Raw genomic sequence first — 20545 nt, forward strand, 5'->3', positions numbered from 1 at the left:
TCCAGGTTAAGTGAGACTCCTCTAGTCCTGATGAACGCCATCTGTTTTCCAAACGCCTTGATGCCTGTTTTAGAGCTCGAAGCTGGGAATTAAACCAGGGAGCCTTCATTATTTTACCTAATTTCTTCTTCTTTAGGGGAGCAACATTATCCAAGGTTGTACGCATTGAAGCTGTTATAGTATCAGCATGTTGATCAATCTGAGCAGGAGTAAGGCTTAAAGGGGGACTCTCAGTCATGCTAACACATGGTAGATGTGAAAAAATTGATATAATTGATTGTTTAAATTTTGTAATATTATTGTCTGATAAACATCTACTATAGTAGAATTTATTTTTGGTCAGTGAGTAATCAAATAAAGTGAATTCAAAGGTTAACAAGAAGTGATCGGACAAGACAGGGTTTTGAGGAAATACTTTGAGCTTATCAGTCTCAATACCATATTGACAGAAGAACTTTTTTTTTTTTTTTTTTTAGTGATGTCACAATTTAAAGTTATCTTCTCAGACCTTTGGATTAAAATGTATTTTACAGTTTTTTCCTCTAACTGGCCTTACAGAGTAATGGAAAAGTCACTCTACTTAATTTAACTACTTAATCACTTCTGTGATTGTAAGCAGTTTCCGCACATGTGGAAGAGCGCCCTCTCATGGCAGACTTTAAAAACTGCAGTTTCAAAAGACGCCTCAGTGAAATAATGATGCAAACTGGAATAACAAACCCCTCCAAGATGTTAAAACACCTGGATTCACTTTGAAGGGCAGCAGATATCTGTGGGTTTGTCAGGACTCTTTTCTAACATGCCAATTTAAGTTTTTGTACTTTACATTACTTCAAAGAGTTGCATCACCCAGTAAGATGTAAGGAGGCTCTTTCACAGCACAGTCCTCACGAGACTGGCCCGTGATGAAGGGCAGCGTAAACATATTTGGTCTGACTTCAGAATAAGCACCACCCTCTGTCCAATTTATTTGTGAATAGAATATCTGAGAATTACAGGCTGTGAATTCTTTGAAGCTTTAAGAAGTTGAAAGAACCAGAGAAGCCAGCCTGTGTAGAAGCATCATAAAGTAACCATGTCTGTTGGACGCTAATTGTACAAAGTGAACAGCAGCATCAGCACACACAAGGAAAACAGGCAATTAGGGCAGTGGGTGTGAATGTACCAGCATGCTGGAAACGGATCCTGGGGGGATTTCTGCCATTTAATGAGGCATAACGGGAATCAGTGTGCTTGTTGTTGACACCAAAATATAAAACAGATCCACCAAAAATCACAATATAGCAATATTTTTATTACCAAATCATAAAAAAAAAATTATAAAAAATATACAGGCAACTCCAAATATACCTACAAGCCTTTTTTCTGTGGGGGATGGTGGTGGGGGTGATACAAAAGCAAGCTCTCTGGAGAGTAAATATATACTTAATATGAGGAAGGTGTCGCTGAATTTTCAACTCGCGCACTAATTTCACTGGGACAGAAATCATATTAATTTAAAAAATAACCTGATAAACTACAGTAGCTGTATCACACTAAACACACACTTTCCCAGATGATTATGCCTGAGATTTATCTTAAATGCATAGGATGTTGGGTAAAGGTCTGCAACTGAAGCAGCATCTTAAGTATCTGTTATCATGAAAGCATGACATGTGCAAAAGCTAAACAAACGTTAGACTTCTCAGAAGGCTTCATTCTGAGGGTTTGAGAAGGTATGTGGAAAAAAAAAAAAAACATCCAACCCTTTAAAGGCTAAATGAATAAAATGCCTTTGTGTAAAAGATGTATAAATTGTTCTTTTCTTAAATTATTCTGTAATCATTCAGATTTGAAAGTAAGTAATAGAAGTATCTTATAGGTTTTGAACAGCTTTCTGATGTTGGGTTGATGCTTCTTTTAACCCTTGAAGTTCTGAAAGATCTCTGCAGCATCCAACCAGGACCTGAAGCAGGCCAGACCTCGGTCTCGGATCTGTTTCCTGCCCTTATCCGTGATCACATCTCCGTTTTCCTTCACGATCACCAGTTTGGGAACTGCTGTGATTTTGTAGCGCTGCTTCAATTCACTTGAAAGAGAAAAAAGAAACAGAAAGACTAGTTTAGCAGAAAGCAACACTTATTCAACTTGATATTATAACTTATTCTGTTTTATGTAAGGGTGATGCCGGATCTCTCCCATCTACTTATACATGAATCGTATTCGGGAGGCAGGAATGCAAGACACCAGACATGTTTGCTTAAAACATGGTAGAATATAATTTTTAAAAAAAAAGCAAAAAACACCACAATAAACTCCACACTGAAAAACAACTAAATATAAGCAGCTGGATATAAGTGCTTTTTTGTGTTATTAAATAATCATTTTAAAGCAGATAAAATTATCATTTGACGAAGTTGGTTTAAGAGTTTCAGACTATTCTACAAAAAATCCTCTGAATTACATTTAATAAAAACAAAAAGATAAACTGCTTGACACATTGATTTACACATTAATATTTTATTAGTGGTTTGATAGAAATGCATTCTTCCAAATGCTCATTTGTCTTTTAAAAGAATAAAAATAAAAGCAACCAGAATTTTAATTCACTCCACTTTTTAACAACTATCTTAAAGGTGAAGTATGTAAGATTTTCAATATTTTCAAAATAAATTAACTGATAAAATAACTACAATCATAATTAGAAAGTTTTTTGAACATTTAGGTTCCATTCTGTTCATATTTGATGCGTTATTAAATTACAAGTTTCATTAATGACAAATGACAAAAAGCACATCTTTTACTGGTAGGCAAACGTTTAAGAAAGGTCTTTGTCATTAATTAAACTTGTGATTTAATAACACATCAAATATGGACAGACTGGAACCTAAATGTTTTTTTTTTTAAAGTATCTAATTATGATTGTAGTTATTTTTTATTTAATTCTTTTTTTAAATATTGAAAATCTTACATACTCCACCTTTAAACCGGCTGCTGCCTACTTGTGTAAACTTTTTGAAGAAACCAAAAAAACTCTTACTTTTCCCCTTTTGCAGAGGAGTTTTACTCGAAATAAACCTTTGTGTGCAAATATATATAATCTTAACTGCTTACCATCCATCACAAAACAGACAGGAGACCTGAACTTAGAACTGAATGGAATGAATCATAAAATGGACATTAAATTAGATTACTCTTAACTCGCTGCATCTCTGAACTGGGTGAGGAAGTGTGTCAGTCTGAATTTAAACCTAATCCCCGCCAGGGTGACCCCATAAGCATTTTACATAAGCTGGAGCCTATTAAGCTGTGTAGACTATACTTTTTAAATCTAACAAGATGTAAAGTACTTAACAATGTTCCGGACATGTTATATTAAATTAAAACTGTGAGAAAGGAAATCACTAAAAAGTCTTAATGTTCCTGATACTCACTGTTTATAATCATCCGTCCAGGGCAGGGCGAGCCAGTCTCCGTGCATATCATGATAATATTCAACCATGTCATCTGTCGACTTGTCCGAGGACACAAAAACTATTTCAAACTGGGCCGGAGGGTCGTTTTCCTCCACCAGTTCCGTGTAGAAATCACACAAGATAGGCGTGAAGTCCCGGCATGGAGGACACCATCCCGCAGAGAAGTATATGCCCACCACTTTATTTCTCAGTGCCTCCTCCGGGTCGACGAAGTCCCCGTCTTTATTCAGGAGTGTCCTGCCGGAAAACACCTCCACCATGTCTACTAGACTCTCACACACAACTTTAGGATGAAGACTCCCGCAGGTCAAACTGTTACTGAGCTGTTTAGCTCATAGCTGTCCGGTTTGAAAGCATCGACTCTCGTCAAAAGTGTTGACGGCTTCCGTAATGTTTACCTTTCCGCAAAAGCTACTTACAGCCAATCCCGATAATCACCCCCAGACCAATGAGAAAGCGAGAAGACTGTGTTGTGTCGGTGTTAACTATCCACGTGGGTTTCACACAAAGCTGCATTGCTGCTCCTGAAAGCTACAAAGCTCCTTCCGCATCAGCGGCAAGAGCTGCACGACATCTCTGCACGATTTCCGTCAACCCAGTCTGACCCGACGCAAGCGTGGCGTGCGCAACTTTTTACATCCTCTCCCACGTGCATGCGAGATACTCCCACCGTCCAAAGACTAGGTGCGAGTGTAATTAGCCACCCTAATCAGGACTATTCAAATCGGTCCCCCAAGGGCCTGCAGCCCTGCAGGTTTTGAGTGGATTTTTGCTTCAACACAATTTATCAGAGTTAGATGGATCCAAAAGTTTATGACAGTCTGCAGAATGATTCAACAATCTGAGTCAAGTGGGTTGGTGCAGGGAAACTTTGCAAATTAATTCTTCGGACAAAGCGGCATGGACAAAAAAAAAAAAAAAAAAAAAAAGACAAGAGAGAGAGAATTGAGATAAATGGAACACTAGATAAATCAACTTTGCAGATTGTTTTATGTTACAGTTCATCATCCATACACAAAAAGATGAAAGCAAAGCATTACATAAGATTTAACCACTGGCTAATTTACACCAGTAATCTTTCTCAGGGCAAACAAATATTTATATACAAGAATTTAAATAGAGAAATATATTCAGATACAGTATGTTCCAGTTCTAAATAGTGTCCACCAGGTTGTCTAGTGGTAGCAGCAGTAGTGATGGTACTAATAATAATGATAATATTAATGATACTAATAATAACAACAACAACAAAATTAATAATAACTATAGGCCAACAATGATAAATCTACTAGTGTCCAGCTCACATATTTATGATGTACCAGACTAAACCAAGCAAAAATAAAACACTATAAGAATTGGTCTTTCTCTGTCAGTGACTACCTGCTGCAGAAGCAAGTAGTCAATATGCTCTTTCATATTGTGTATTATTCTGACAACAGGAAAAAACCCTGTCACAATCTTCTACAGTAGATCTCTGTGTGAAAACACAGCACTGCATTCTGCAACATACAGTAAATTATCGTGTCATCTTTTTTAAGAACAAAAAGCATTTGAATGATTAAAGCTTAAGTGTTATTAAGTACACATCTTGTTTATCTAAACAAGCTAATCATCAGCTAACTTGTCATACCAAACAAATATCTTAGTTTTAAAGCATGACATGCTCTAATATTATTTATTGGAGTGTTTTGTTGAAGTTTCATTATATATATTATCGTCAAATACACGTGGATGTTAGTGTGCCGACAGTGCCGTTGTCCCTCCTTAGTTTCCTCAGTAGAGTGCACTAAGGTCATTTGGAAAGGAACCCAGCCATTCTTTTCTTGTCCAGCATTTGCTGCCCATTAGTGGAGTCAGTTCCTTGTGTCTTTAGACTACGAAGGCTGTTTTCTTTAAACAAGGGATTTCTGTTTATAAAAGAAGAAAAAGTCTTGCAGATATGACTTCTAATTCTAATTTATCCAACATGCGACGCTTGGTAGAACAACTGAAGCTGGAAGCCAGTGTGGAAAGAATCAAGGTAAAAGAAGACAATAAGATATTAGATGTATGCTATTCCTCATTAATTTGATTATATTCTGTTGACAAAGTGTGACAAATGGAAAAAGAAAACAGTACTTTACAGTGTCATTTCTGGTTTTTATCGTTCTCAGTTATATAGTATTTGTGTTGTTGATGGTTATTCTTATATACAAATGAACTAACTTTTAAATTGTCCCAAATGTTTAACTGCTTTTCGTTTTGAAATGTTTTAATATTTTTGACAAAATTTTAGTTTATTGTCAGCTTATAGTTTGGGACAATAAACAAGAGAATTTGAGCCATGTATATATATATATATATATATATATATATATATATATATATATATATATATATATATATATATATATATAAAATAAGCAAATCAATGAAATTACTAAAAAACTAAATATCAGTTTGATTATTTACCGCCCATCTAAAAACAGGGAAAATTTAACTCCAGCTTTACTAACTACAGTCAAACAGTGCAGTGAATTGTTGAAACACTTTTAGTGTATCTGTATAATTAAATAATTAATGCACATTAATGCACATAATACTTGAGTTCTTTTGCAATGCTTGTTTATGAAACGGGTTTATTTTAACAAGTCATCAGTAAAACTGTGTAAACCATCAGCATATTCATTATTTTAAAACTATGAACAAATGGATTTAATCAAAGCTGTTGCTCAAGCATATAAGAGAAGTTTTGTTCATCATGGTCATTCATCAGCACTACTGACATGTGAAGACTTTAAAGTATGAACATACCTGGGAGTATAAAGCTGTATATTAATATTTCTGATGGTGTTGTCAGGTGTCTCAGGCGGCTGCAGAGCTTCAACAGTATTGTCTGCAGAATGCAGGTAAAGATGCCCTTCTAGTTGGTGTCCCTACAGGCAGCAACCCCTTCAGAGAGCCACGCTCCTGTGCTGTAGTATGAAGGTCAGAGTCCACACAGTGTTTTTCTGTTTTTCTATATAAAAGCAGTAATCTCTTACTAAAAAAGAGCTTTAAATGAAACCTAAAAAGTTTTGCCTTTTTTTTTTATTTACAGAGGAAGAAGAGGTGGACTTAGTGGGTCAAAGGAAAATGACCTTGTTTTTCTTTTAAAATAAAAAAGACAAGATTTGATATATTTGGTTTCCACATACTGTCTTATTTGACTTATCTCACAAAATCAACATGTTTTTTTTGTTTGTTTGTTTTTATGTTGTGTCTTTTAAAAGAAAAAACATATTCTAAAGGCCTTTAAGTAAACCTACTTTGATCTGAGTGTGTATTTAAGTGTTTTTACTTTAGTTTTATCTCTGTATAACAGTGGCTGAGTTTTACCAGTTGTCTGTAAATTGTTCATTGCAGATTTTTTTTGGCCGAACTCTAAGAGACACTTTGGAATCTAATGGCCCCAGAGTTTCCTGATGTTCAGTCTAAAGTTAGGAATGCAGCCAGAGAGAGGAAACAGAGTCTTCCTGTCCAAACTGCAGAGACATAGTGCAACATTTCCCTCATTCAGCCTTTGAGCTTTGTGGACTTTCCTTTAATGGGTTTGAAATTAAGCTAAAGTAATAAAGCATGAATCACCTTGATAGAAAAAGCAGATTATACATGTGCGTGTATGACTTTTGTTGTACATCATATTCCAGTGTCCCTTGTGACATAAATCCATGTTTGTTAATCCAATTTATTTGTATCTTCAGCTTAAAAAGTCTAGCCAGTCATGTGACAACTCCCTTAGCTCTCATCTTTTTCACTTCCTTTTTTCCCTTTTGTCCATTTTCAGGGACCAGTCTCAATAGTTTTCTCTTTTTAGACGCCTCCTTTACGAACAACTTTCACTCCGAAATGAGCAAGACTCAAATCATGCTCTTCCTGTTGCATAACCCATGCTTTGGAATAAGCATTATTTGAACATTGTTATGAAAAGTTGAACTAAGAGTTGAAAATTTACATTTTTTATAAAATAAAATGAATGTGAAGCCAGAAAACAGAGGGAAACTGGTTTGTTTGTCTTAGTTTAATATTTTTTAAGGAAATTTTGTCATTATTTGCTAAATTAATAAGGACTAATATTCTTGTACAACTTTGTAATATGAAATTAATAAAGATAATTTGAAAATATGACTTCTTTCCTTATTTGAAATAAATAGATAAATAAATAAATACATAAATAAATTTTTGCTTTCTGTTTTGCTTTAAATTCTGACTTAACTTATATAATTCAAATTTTTATAACATATTCATATAGGTAGTGAAACACAGAACCTAATAATAACGTGAAGGTTTTTACGCTATACAAATCTGAGTGAAGTCTATTTAAATATCAGAATTGGGATTGTTTTTCACTTGTAATCGTTCTTGCATAAACTTGCAAAGAAACATGAGCAAACTTTTAAATATGGCGCTGCATTATCTGTATTAAACATTGAATAATTTATGTATTTATGGTGTGAGTTGAAGATCATAAAAGACCATAAAAATATAAAATATGATTGGAGTTTAGTGAACAACACTTTACTGTCGCACCTTTTAACTTCTGATGGCTGGATTTAGGCAGTACAAGAGGTGCTATCAGATAAAAGCTGTTAATTTGTTATTTCTAGAAAACTATGTTGAATTTTTCTTCAAGCATGGCTGCTCCTGGCTTCCAAACGTTCTGCTTGGGTTTAGCCTATAATTTCCCTTTTTAGGACCAGAATTTGTTATTTTTGCAATCTGACTAGCCTACCTTCATGTATCCCATTTGCATGTTGCTGCTCTCATGACATCACAGAATTCATTTTTCTCCAATTAAGTGTCTGGGTTGTTTCATTCTGAATGAATAAATGTCCCGTGGCTTATTTAGGTGCAGGATTGTTTTGTCATTCATGTGAGGGTTCCTATGTAAAACTATTTAAAACAAACAAACAAAAAAAAAAAAAAAAAAAAAAAAAAAAACCAAACAAAAAAACCAGTTTCCTGCAGGATTTCTTCATGTTAACAGATTTTGAAGAAGAAAAACAGCATCAAAACCCATCATAAAGAGAACTTCCAACTGCCAGCCAGGTTAAGATAGGGCTGGGCGAGGCAGTAGTATTAAAAAAAGAAAAGTATAAAAAAATGAAAAAGAAATGTAAAATGTGCACTGTTTCTTTTCCCCCTTTGGTAATATCATAACGCCAGTCATTATTGTACATTAGTCTTCAGTTTAGTCACCACACATGACGACATGTCGTGAAAGTTTGAGATAGTTTCTAAAGTGATAATTAAGTTGTTCTTGTGCAGTCGTGACACATAACAGTCAGAGCAAACTCAAATCAACAGATATGACACTGATTTCACTTTTTGAATCATACACTTATATATCATGTAGTAACCATAATAGGATTTACCATGCAGCAATTTAAATAAAATATCGTATCATTATAAAATATCGTGATGCGTAAACATGTGCAAAAAGTTACATTTTACATGACATACAAAAAGAAAAGTGTCAAATGATGCCACCTGCTGGCAGAATTGGGAAAAACAAACAGGTAAAGGACTGATTCTTCATTTTGATGCCTTAGTTCAGAAAGATCAGTTTTATAATGTAGAAACTAGCAAACTACTGGTGGAGCCAAGTATCTCATTTCCACTCATACAGGGATTTTCTCCCTATGTTCTAGTTTTACATTCAGTATGTACACACTATTGGATTCCTGGATTTGTTGATAATGAATTCACCGTGTCTTGGTTATATTATGGTGTTTGTTGCACATTTATTTCTTAATTTGTTCTCTTAAAGTGATTAAAATTCCAAAGATTACCTATTTTTTCCTGTTGTGGATCACAGTATCCAAAATGCTACTGGGATCCAGATCTATTGTTTATATCTTGTCAAACCTGTTGGGAACTTCTCCTGCTTTTGTTTTAACCCAGCACAATCACCATTTATTGTGGAGTTATTTGCATGTATACAGAAAATGGCCCAGACTCGCAATGCTAAAGAATACTTTAAAAAATTCTTGGATCCAGATGGTGATCCGGATCACTCTCAAATTTACTGGAATCTAAGTTAGTCCAAGAGCCATTCTCGGAAAATAATAATAATACGTTTTTGTGGAAGGTTGCTAACAGACAGACAGTCAGCAAAATATTAGGAGAGGTAATAATAAATTACCAACCAAAAATTAGGTAAATTTCAACTAATATTCATAAGAGGAGCTAAATTTAGGTTCTCAGTTTTTTCTTTAAAAAAAAAAAGCTTGTTATTATGATGCACTTAAAGTGGCATAATTATTTTTTATGAGTATTAGTAAGGCTTATCAAACTTGCTTTAGGTAGATGTGGCATAAATCAAATGTGTCCTTGCATAATATTTAATGTGATTATCAGGGTGTTTTTAAATACGGGTATAAAATAAGCACAGTGGATCAAAAAGTACTATATTTTAATTTATAGCAATTTTAGCACAGAATTTCTTTTTTCTTCAAACTTTGCAGTAATGAGTGTAGACTTCCTTGAGATAAAGACCTGTTGTTGCAACAGTCCCTCCATTTACATTTACGTGTTCTGCTGGTCCAGTTTTGCGTAAACCTCTGAAAGACAATACACATAAAGCAAGGGCTTAATAAGTTGGCTAGTAAACAGGTTGCTCTTTATTGTCAATGAATGCTCCACCTGCCAAGAAAAAGAATGTCTGGTATAAAGGTGCACTTGTTTCACAAAGAGGGAACCAACCTGAATACCTTGAACAGAGTCTTCTCCTTTAAAGTTGTGGGCGGAGAGCAGATGGTGGAGTTGGGTTTCAGTGCCAGCCCCTTTTCCCAGTTACTAACTGCAGCACGTCTCAGTTCAGAAAGTTTCTGTGGGTTGCATGTGAGCGTGTCTTTTTGTGTTTGAATGTGCGCTTTGGTTATGACCTCAAGCTTTTCTGAGTGACTATGAACATAGCTGCCATCAATGAAGAGACACAACAGGACTCATCACTGGGGAACTTCCATTGCTTGTCCACGCCTTTCTCAAAGGTCATTGACCTGTAAAGAGAAACTGATCCAGTTTGATTTCTATTTTTCAATGACGGCACATTTTCACGAGTATTTTTATCAACTGAAGAGATGGCCAAGGTATACAGACTCTACATAGGAGCATTAACCGGTAAGATTTATTGCTGTTTTACACCTGTGCTTGAATCTACATTCAGCTTCTGTTCTTCCTGACATGTTTTAGTTTACAGACATGAAGACACATATCAACTTTACATTTCAATGATGTTTACAAATAATTCTTAGTTCCATTGCATGTTTTTAATAAAGGTTTTCTGAAGGATCCATTAAAGCACCAAAGTATCGAAAACCTAAGTTTACTTGCATATAACAAGCCATACCAAGCTTGAAGACAGGGCTTTCCCCTCCTAGCAAAACAGCAAGATTTTATGTTGGTTAATGATTGAATGAAGAATCCATACACTGTGATTATTTATGAATGTCGAGTCAGTGTTCAGTCTTGATATCATGCCAATAACTTTACGCAGAAAGTCGTAAGAATTGTTTACTCTGCATCATCAGTGGAGTTAACATGGCACGCATTGAAGGTAGTAAAAAGGCCTTTCATGTCTTATCCAATATTTGGAATGTGGTCACAAATTGGCTAAAATGTTTGCACACGGCTTGTGTGCACATGTTTGTTGTGTGTGTCTGGCATTTTGCTTGTTGTGTGCTTTTATATTTATTTGTTTCTGGCTTCAGTGTTGGCCTTATGCAAATACTGCCTGGCAGAATGGAATTCCACCGACGAGTCTGCCAATCGAACTGTGTCCCAGTGTCATCTCCATGGCAACCGAGACAATTGCACAGGTAGATATGGACAGGAGGCAAAGGGGTGGATCTGTCAACAGTGCCATAAATGTTTGATTGCTTTGAGGTTTGAAAGTGGATGAGTGGTGCTTATCTATTCATATTTATTAAATTAATTTTATGTTTTATCCCTTTAAAAAAGGCTTTTAATAATTGTTTATCCTAAACATGTTATTTTATTGTTGTGCGTTGTGTGAAATGTGTTTTAAATGTGTAAATTTATAACTTGTCAACTATGTGGCTGCAGCAGGGGTGAGAACCCAAAATAAGTGTCACCTAGTTGGGCAAAAAAGCTGATCTTGATGAATGTGTCATGCACAGATGGAGATATATGCAAACATGCCATAAACAACCTTATTTAAAGTGAAACACAAATGTGACATCAAAGTGGGAGCAAGATAAGTGTGAAAGGCACAGAAAATCTTTTAACTCTTACTTTAGAGGGGCAGCGTCATGGTGTTCTGCTGGGTTTCTGTTCGAAACAACGGCAAATTATTCCTGCAAAGTTGCAAAATACCTGCTTTATAATGTCTTAGTCATTGTATTTTTAATGTAATCTTAAAAACCAACATTTCATTTTAAAACCAAAATTTAATTACAATTTAATTCATTTCTATTAGCAGAATTATTACCATACATTATTATAAGTTTGCATTGCTTTGTAGCAGTTTATTTAAAAAATGTGAAGTAAAGTGGAAATAAACCATGTAAGGAAAAAATAGTTGCTGCAATCCCAATGACTATGAAAGTCTATATTCAATTTGATTTCCCTTTATTTTACAACTGAGCCTGAACTCTGTTTGACAAACCTTGTCGTACTTTCTTTAAGTAGTCTTCAGGAACAGTTCTCCTAGCTTTTTTAAGGACTTTCCAAAGATCTTCTAGGATGTAGGTTGCTTTTTGTTCTGTTGTCTGTCAAACTGATCTCACACACACACTCATCACTTAATTCAGCCTGTTGCCAGCACCTCTGTGTTTTATTATGTAAGATCAACCTGCTTCCACTTTAAATGCCAAAGTGCTGAGACTGACCATCTCTTCGAAATGGGTTGCATGCACAAGCAGATAGATGCTGACTATAACCAGGTTTAAAGAACCTCCAGTAGCCATGAGAGTGCATGCAAAATACTCATCATCTTAGCAGCTATTGAAGAGAGTGAAAATTCACACCCCTCCCAAACTGACACAATAAGTTTGGAGGTTTTTTTTTTTTTTTTCTTCAGTGCAGAGGTTATTACAGCAAACCAGTTCTCATGTTTCAGCTAATAAATGGAGTGCCACCTTTGATGTCTCCTCTACAGCAGTGCTGGTTTACAAGCTCATTTCGAAAGCTAATTTCATTTGAATAGACTGTAAAGATAGCGGCAGCTTTGTATGGAGTGCAACGTGAAACCACTGGTCAGAAGTTCAGCAGCTGTTTCAGGGTGTGTTTTGAGTAAACTACAAAAGGAAAAAAAGATGAGGACGCAGATAGAAAGTAGGAATCCCAACCAGTCATGTTTTATTTAGCACTATTTTTTGTCCTGAGAGATATGGCTAATGAGACCATGATGACATCAGATCTTTTTTTTTTTTTTTGGCTCTGACGATTAAGCATCCTCTCTGGATCGTATTACAAACACTATTTATAAATCAGGTCATGTCAGGGGGCGTGGTTATTTGTCAGAGGGGCAAGACGACAAAACCGGCAGCAAATGCATGCGTAACGGTATAAATGAATTAAAAAGACTCCACATTCTTCTTTCTTTCTTTTTTCTGCTCCTTTTCAAGCATGGTGTTCTGGTTGTTTTTTTTTTTTTAAATATTTTTTTGTAAAGTCTTGTTTTACCTATTGTATGACCATGAGATAAATAAATAAATAATATAAATGATGGTTCTGCTTGAGCCATTAATGGTCTGTATTTTAAGTACATATTGGTCTGTTGGGGAAGCAACCAGCAGCAAGTACATGTAGCATCTCATCCTGTTCTCATGAAAAAAGGTGAAATTGTAACAAAGGATAAGAAATTTTCACATATGGACTCAAATTTATTCTTTTTTGTTTAATCTGTTTCTTAGGGAGATAATGTTGGTGTTTCCAACATGTTTTGTCTGATCTGTATCCTACATATCTGCTATTGTGTGTTTTCAGCAACACACTGCGTGTTCTTGTTATTCCACTCAGCTTGTTTGGTAGAACTGAATTTTATAAAAAATTTGTGTAAATCCTGAAACATCTCTACCACTTGCCAAAATCAAGTGATTATTATTTGATAAATTATTATTATCTTTAAGAGTTAATATGCCTGAGCTGAAGACCACATATAAAAAGTAAAACATATTGCCAGAACAATATGAAAAATAATATTGCGTATCACATTCTTTGTCTATATTGTACCGTCTTTATTTAAAAATAACTGCTTGCTCGGGACGAGAGTCAAACTGAGGTCCACAGCTTGACATTCAAATGTGTTGCACCAAACCTTTTTGATTTTCAAATGTGGACTTTGTTACCTGACAAATTTCATAAAAAATGATAATGACAGTTTTACACAATGGACAGCAGAGATTGATGACTTGTGTCCTGCTTCATCCTAATCCACTGTTTCTCAAATGGGGGTACGTGTACCCCTGGGGGTACTTCAAGGCATTCCAGAGGATACGTGAAATTTTTAGAAAACATATATCTCTATCCTTAAATAACAAATATAACATAAAATTGTATACATATTTAACATATTTCAATAAAGGTAAGTGCACATTTACATTTAGATTTACATTTCATTCCTCCCAAAATCCCACATTCCGACGTGAACCCCGCACGCAACAAGCCAAGTCCTGTCGGTCAGTCACTGTCACCTTGACAACGCAAACAACGGAGTCCTGGCTGAAGCGTAGTAGAGATGTGCAAAACATCTGCCATTGTTTTGCACGGTAAAGTTTAATAAAACAAACACAAATGACAAAGTGCTATATTTAATGTTTTTTCTTAACCAAAAATACTTTGCAGTGGTTAGGGGGTACCTGGCTGATTTTCAAGGGGTACTGCGTTGCAAAAAGGTTGAGCACCGCTGTCCTAATCAATTTGTTGTGTCAAGACATTTTCCCCTCCTTGCCTCTAGTGTCAGAATCGCTGGTGTATGAATATTTGGTGGTAGTCAGAAAGGCCAATGACATGGATTGGCTGCCATGTTTCTGTTGGTTTGCCCCTGGGTCAGCTTTTTTCCACATATAAGGCTCACCCAGTGGTGTAGTGGTCCCTCGAGAAGTGGGTATGCGCTAAGTAAGTCAGAAGAAAAGAAACTGCCCAGAAAAACATTATTTCATAAAAAAATTACATTTAAGACTACTCTATTTAGTTCATTCCAAAAATCCATCAGTTTATTTGCTCATAGTCTCATCATTTTTGCTCTTCAGTTTCAGGGAGGAAGTGTTATAAAATTACTAAACCTATACTGGCACATAGAGCTGGTGAGAGACAGGCTCATAGACTTATGTAGACAGATCTTTATTATGTCTATATTCAAGCTAAAGTTAATGCAGCTGATGGTTAACTGACCCAGTGTAGCATTGGTAACCATAGCTGAGCTGCTGGGCGACGTAGCTACTTGTGTGGGGACGTTTTTAATTGTAAAAGTTACATCACAGGGAGCTTAGAAATTTAGAAGTGGGTATACTCTATGCTGACTGAAAAAGAAGTGGGTATACTCTGTATACCCTGGACAACACCTCTGGACTTACCATAACCAAATGTGCATGTGAAGTTAAGAAATAATGGATTCAATGTAAATTGCTTTAAGTACCTTGAAAGAAATTAGAGGAATCTAAACCTTTATTATTAAATTATCCTCAGACATTATTCCTCTATGTGGCTAATTTAATGTCCAGCACTGTGGAAAAAAAATCACATCCCTGGACACAAACCAGTAAATTACATTTTGGTGCCTGTTGGGGTTTTGGTGCTTAAGAACCTTCAAAACAGGAAAACAATCAGTGACTTTAAAGGTTAAGTGTGACAGGTGAATGGCAAAATCTCCACAGCCCTGTTTCTTTTGGAGCACTCAGTTTTATTGATCTCATAAATCATTATACGCTGCCTTCATGTGTGTCATGAAGTAACACCCAGCAACAGAGAGATGTTAGTGATTTACTCTCCCTCAAAAAAATCACAAAACAAGACTATGACAAAACAATAAATATATAAATAACACATAGTTTTGTAATGAGACCACCAAAGTTGTTCACTTTAGTTGTTTGTTTTCCTAGGTTAACAGCTGATAAAATGCTCAATTTAAAAAAAAAAAAAAATTGTAGACACTGTGGTTTTATTTGACAGACACAGAAGAAAGCGGACAGTGGAGCGGCCACTTCTCAGAATGTCCTGAGGATCTGGCATATTACTGCGTTCATGGAGAATGTCGTTACATTACAGAGCAGAGGACACCGTCCTGCAGGTGAGACTGCTGGGAACAATTAGAAATGCATAACTGTAAACAAAACAGATAAAAATCTTTTGAGATGCCTAATTATGTTCCTGTAGTACAATGGTAGTAAAAGGTACTCATTTTAATTCATTTAAATTCAATTTAGCTTTATTTGTATAGCAACAGTTCACAACAAAGTCATATCAAAGCAGTTCATCGACATAATCAGTGCAAGAAAAATTTGTTATCCAACAAAGAAATCCACATAAATCCAGTTTATAATCACGGTGTTTATCCCAATTTGTAAAAGTAATGGCCTAGCTAAGGAAAACAATAGATCAAATTATCACTTTGATTCAGTTCCCTAAGGTGAGACAAAACCTCCTGCTATGCCGTAGTCTGCGCTATACCCAGCTCAGGAAGGACGACTGGTTAGGAGTGGAGAAGACAGGACAGAGGGATCAACAGAAACCCCAACTTTTACCCAGCAAGACCCACAGAGAGAAAAGTTTAGGACGTCACTAATGTCATATAGTTGCATATTAAAAATATCAGAGCAGATAAACAAAAATGGAAGGACGTACTAGTGTATCATGGGACATCCCAGCAGTGTAAGTCTTTGGCAGCATAAGTAAGGGATGACTGCTGTTACAACTGTATAAGCTATAAGATGAATGTAAGGTTTTAACCTAATCTTAAAGATAGAAATGGCGTCTGCCTCCTGGACCCAAACTGGGAGCTGGTTACATGAGAGACAGATCCAGCTCTGTTGCAATGCAGTGTTATGCTACAAAAAAATAACTACATGACATTCATTCCTAGGAAATCACATTTCCTTAGAGCTGGATCCCTCACCAGCAGGACGTCACTGAATCCTGCAAAAACTGCTCAAAACGCAACCAAAGGATCTACAAAGAGTTTGAGGAATTTACTGAGTTTCCAAACCCCCCCAGATAGTAACCAAATGGGATCTGATGGCTCCTGAAGCAACCAAGGCCAATCTGCAAACGCTCTTTCCTACAACCCACAATAATAAAATGATTAAATGGTAAAATTATGCTAATGTATACACTTCAGGACATCCTCAGATGTACATGCTGAGTATGTATTTAGATATGCATTGATGACTGCAGGGAAAATTCTCCAAAAATGGAAGCTGAGAAAATCTTTATTGCTTTTTCCCCAGGTGTCAGAGTGGTTACGTTGGTTCCAGGTGTGAATATGTGGACCTGGACTGGCGGAGAGGAGAGAGACAACAAATCATAATAGCCTCTGTCATTGCTGGGCTTGTGTTCCTCATGATTGTCATTGTTTTCATCTGCATCTGTTCACAGTAAGATAAAGTCTTTTATCTGCATCGAAAATGTATTCAAAGGAACATTTGTGTTTTCTCACCAGTTTCCATCGGGTCCATTTCAGCTGAGTTGACTTATTGTCATTTTGGGGTTTTGTTGAAATTAGTCAAAATGTATCATTTCATAAAGTTAGCAACATGTTAGACTTGTTAGGACTGAAGACAAACTCCTCATGTGCCGTGTTGCAGCCTTTTGAACCTGCAGCCATGGGGGAGCTTCGGGTACAACGCTACTGGAGCAGGCATGTCAAACTCCAGTCATCGAGTGCCGGTCCACCAGGTTTTTGTAGTTTCCCCGCACCAACACACCTGATTCACATCAAATGGATTCAACCGCTTCTTGTCAATCTATTCATTCATTTCTGTTAAGGTGGCAGCGGAGATGTGGACCCAAACGCAGAGATGAGGGGAACAGGGATGTAGATGCTAGTTGATTTATTTTAACAAAGGCACGCAACAAAGGACACTCAAGGGACTAACTACAACCAATGATCCAGCAAACAAGGAATGAAAACTGAGGAGTATAAATACACAGAACAAAACGAGACACAGGTGAAACAAATTAACTAAATGAACCCAGGTGAACTCAATAACAGGAAAAACTACAAAATAAAACAGGAAGCCCAAAAACAAAGCACCGAAAAACCCAAATCATGACAATTTCGATCAGGTGTGTTGGAGCATGGAGACAACAAAAACTTGAGGGGTACTGGTCCCTAAGGACTGGAGGTTGACATGTGTTGGAGCATCAGTTAAATTAACAGAAAAGATTTTTCCTTGAACGAAAAGCAAATCAAATGGAGACACTGGTTTGTTTTCTTCGTGGAAAATGCATTTTACTCTTTAGTAAGACTTTGATTTACATTCTGACCTCGCTGGAAAGGGTTTATTGATCTACTTGACTGAAGTTTTTTCTCTTCATACATTTAATCAAAGCTTTTCAAAAAAAAATTTTTCCCCAAGACAACTCAGGTTGTGTCAAATCCTTTAGTGTATATGAGGTTATGTCTGCACCGGATCAGGGATAATGTAGGTCACCTGAGGCCCAAAAAGGTAACTCAGCTTCGGGTGTTGCTCAACTGGATATTTGCATGCAGCAAGTGTCTGTCTGCTTGGCAGCCAAACTATTTTTGTTTCTCCCATATGGTCAAATAAATTACATCATCTAACTTTAGGAAAGAAAAGCAAAGAAATGTTTTTTTTCCCCAAGCCGTTGTTCTAAGACGAGTGTAATTATTCAACAGCTGTTATTTCTGAGTCTTTGCCATCCTTTGGCTGCATATGTACTGTTTTTGTTTGTCTCTCAGTCGTAGGTCCAGACTGTTTTGGCGAAGAGGAAGACGAAGGGAAGAACCAAGGAACGGGACAGAAAAACTCAGTATGATGGCCACCGGTGCAACACACACACCCTTAACAGCAGACTCGACTGAAACAACTCATACCAACTCTGTATGAGAACTTTCTAAGAACAAACACCCACTAGTCTGGGAATTATTTATACACTTGGGATAGATTCTGGCTTTTGTCTCAGAGTGACGGCAGGGAGCTACATAATGTCCCTGTGCAGCATGAGTCCTCAGAAGAACGCTTCAAAATAAAGTGTATCTTGTTGTGCTTAAGGTGCAGGAGTTTGAACATTTCCTTTTAAAGTGTGGCAATGTTTGAGACTCGAAAGAAGCCTCTGAATGAACAAGATACCCTCCTGGTAGGATGAAAAAGAACGGGGCAGGAGTGCCCAGCTGCTTGTGTTCTTGGAAAGAGACTTAATTCAAACGCTGCAGCGCAACAGATGCACATGGCCTTTCACCGAGTACTGCTGACTGACTGAACAACACAAAATAAATTGTTGCTATGTTGGAAAAAGCTGGGACACCAGCTGGCAGCCGGTGATAACAGCCACTCAGGTTGGTCTGTTAAAGGCTTGTGTGGGAGACACATTTACTCTGTCAAATGTGAAGAAAGAAACTGTCTGAAGATGCCTACACTCCATGTTCACTTTAGAAGTCACCAACATGGATCATTAAATGTATAGAAATATGCAATCTTACAAATACCAGCAGCTGCTGTGTGTGTTTCATTCTGAATTGTTTATATTTTGTTTACTGCTGTTTTTTTTTTTTTTTCTTTCACGTAAGTGTCATTTCACTTTCTACAAAATCCACAGTTATCACTTCTTCACTCCTGCACCACATCTCCAATTACGGTGAACCAGAAAATTGTTGCTCATCTACTTTAGCAATGCAAAGTGCAGCTTCACGTAAATGAAAGGTTGCAGTTTTGACTGCGGGGTTAGAGGGGAACAAAGAGAACTTGTGCTGAAGGCTTTTCTGATCTGTATATTTGGAGCTGAGCAGCCTCTGAGCTACAGCTTCAGAACAGCTGAGCCTGTGTGCACAGGCTGAAAGTGTTCCACTGTATAAGACAGCTTCCAGACAACCGATCGCTGACTGTGATTTAAAGTGTTTCTTTTCGTATGAACTCACTTAATTCAACTCCTGCTGTTTTTCTTTATCGCCAGTCAATAAAGATGACATCTCTGTTTGTACTGTGCATTTCCATAATTTCTGTATCTATTTATGGAGGTTATGTTCTCTGCAAAGCGTGTCTTGTGTGGAAGCAGGATTATATACAAAAAGTACTAAGTCAATTTTTATTAAACTTGTTAGAGAACAGTAATTAAAGCAAAACAAAACAAAACAATCCCATACACATACCATTTTGATGTTTTAAGCACTCAGTGTGATTAGTAGCACAAAAAGTTGGAGATGGATTTGTTCATGTAACTTTTGACCTTCTTTGACATCCACTAATTAGGTTTTGTTGGTTTCCTTAAATGACCAAGTTTATAGTTATGATGTCATTTCATGTCATATTTCACTTTTATATTAAAGTTTAAACATTTTCTGGGCACCTTTTCTATCCCAGTCAGTTAATCTGTTTCTCAAGGTTGCAAAACAGGAAATTCTGTTATACAGTTTCCCTGTGACTCTTTTATATATGATTTGAAAACTTGTACCATGAATTTTAAGCTATGAAATTTAGCTAAAAGGTATACTATATTTGACTTTATGACAATTAAAAGCTTTCACTACACACACACACACACACACATGCACACACACACACACACACACACACATACATATATATATATGTATATATATATATATATATATATATATATACGTAAAATTTATTCCGCTGATGTTTTATGTCTTGTTACAATATGTTTTTATATTGTTGTTTCCGTTCAAGACAGAAGCTAAAAACTAGGAGATAAGCTTATGTTTTTATAAAGAGGGGTGTTCGGGGGTGAAGGGCTGTTTATCTAAGCTGCAAAGGATATGATTGTGATGATGATGACGTGTGTGAGAAAGAGAGTGATCAGGTGTGTGTCATTGATCTCTTCTGTTTTATACTTAAAGGTGTAAAGGTTTTATACATATTAAAAATTTGTTTTATGTAAAGCACTTTGAACTTTTTTTTTTTTTTTTT

General features: G+C 36.2%; 3 protein-coding genes across 3 annotated transcripts; 2 read left to right on the plus strand and 1 right to left on the minus strand.

Annotated features, from left to right (window-relative positions):
* Positions 1-1339: 1339 nt before the first annotated feature.
* On the minus strand, positions 1340-3992 carry nxnl2 (nucleoredoxin like 2). The gene is made up of 2 exons (XM_079256118.1): positions 3414-3992; positions 1340-2068 (listed from the first exon to the last, which is right to left on the minus strand). Exons 1-2 carry the CDS (start codon positions 3713-3715, stop codon positions 1900-1902), a joined length of 471 nt encoding a protein of 156 aa, XP_079112244.1. The 5' UTR covers positions 3716-3992; the 3' UTR covers positions 1340-1899.
* A 1299-nt stretch (positions 3993-5291) lies between these two features.
* On the plus strand, positions 5292-7536 carry gng10 (guanine nucleotide binding protein (G protein), gamma 10). Its single transcript, XM_079256244.1, has 3 exons — positions 5292-5475; positions 6295-6422; positions 6535-7536. Exons 1-2 carry the CDS (start codon positions 5395-5397, stop codon positions 6418-6420), a joined length of 207 nt encoding a protein of 68 aa, XP_079112370.1. The 5' UTR covers positions 5292-5394; the 3' UTR covers positions 6421-6422; positions 6535-7536.
* Positions 7537-10313: 2777 nt separating this feature from the next.
* Positions 10314-19595, plus strand: btc (betacellulin, epidermal growth factor family member). The gene is made up of 5 exons (XM_079256524.1): positions 10314-10595; positions 11186-11293; positions 15609-15726; positions 16883-17029; positions 18358-19595. The coding sequence occupies exons 1-5, from the start codon at positions 10556-10558 to the stop codon at positions 18503-18505; spliced, it is 561 nt and encodes a 186-aa protein (XP_079112650.1). The 5' UTR covers positions 10314-10555; the 3' UTR covers positions 18506-19595.
* The last annotated feature ends 950 nt before the right edge of the window (positions 19596-20545 follow it).

Source organism: Telmatherina bonti (assembly GCF_933228915.1).
Source record: "Telmatherina bonti genome assembly, chromosome: 17".
Classification (NCBI taxonomy): Eukaryota; Metazoa; Chordata; class Actinopteri; order Atheriniformes; family Telmatherinidae; genus Telmatherina; species Telmatherina bonti.

Bases quoted from the DNA above. Each gene is read 5' to 3' on its own strand.
- gng10 (XM_079256244.1), top strand. From the start codon at position 5,395: ATGACTTCTAATTCTAATTTATCCAACATGCGACGCTTGGTAGAACAA. The intron at 5,476-6,294 runs GTAAAAGAAGAC...TGGTGTTGTCAG, and splicing joins CCAGTGTGGAAAGAATCAAG to GTGTCTCAGGCGGCTGCAGA.
- nxnl2 (XM_079256118.1), bottom strand. From the start codon at position 3,715: ATGGTGGAGGTGTTTTCCGGCAGGACACTCCTGAATAAAGACGGGGAC. The intron at 2,069-3,413 runs GTGAGTATCAGG...TTCTCTTTCAAG, and splicing joins TGGACGGATGATTATAAACA to TGAATTGAAGCAGCGCTACA.
- btc (XM_079256524.1), top strand. From the start codon at position 10,556: ATGGCCAAGGTATACAGACTCTACATAGGAGCATTAACCG. The intron at 10,596-11,185 runs GTAAGATTTATT...TTCTGGCTTCAG, and splicing joins CTACATAGGAGCATTAACCG to TGTTGGCCTTATGCAAATAC. The intron at 11,294-15,608 runs GTAGATATGGAC...TTTATTTGACAG, and splicing joins CAACCGAGACAATTGCACAG to ACACAGAAGAAAGCGGACAG.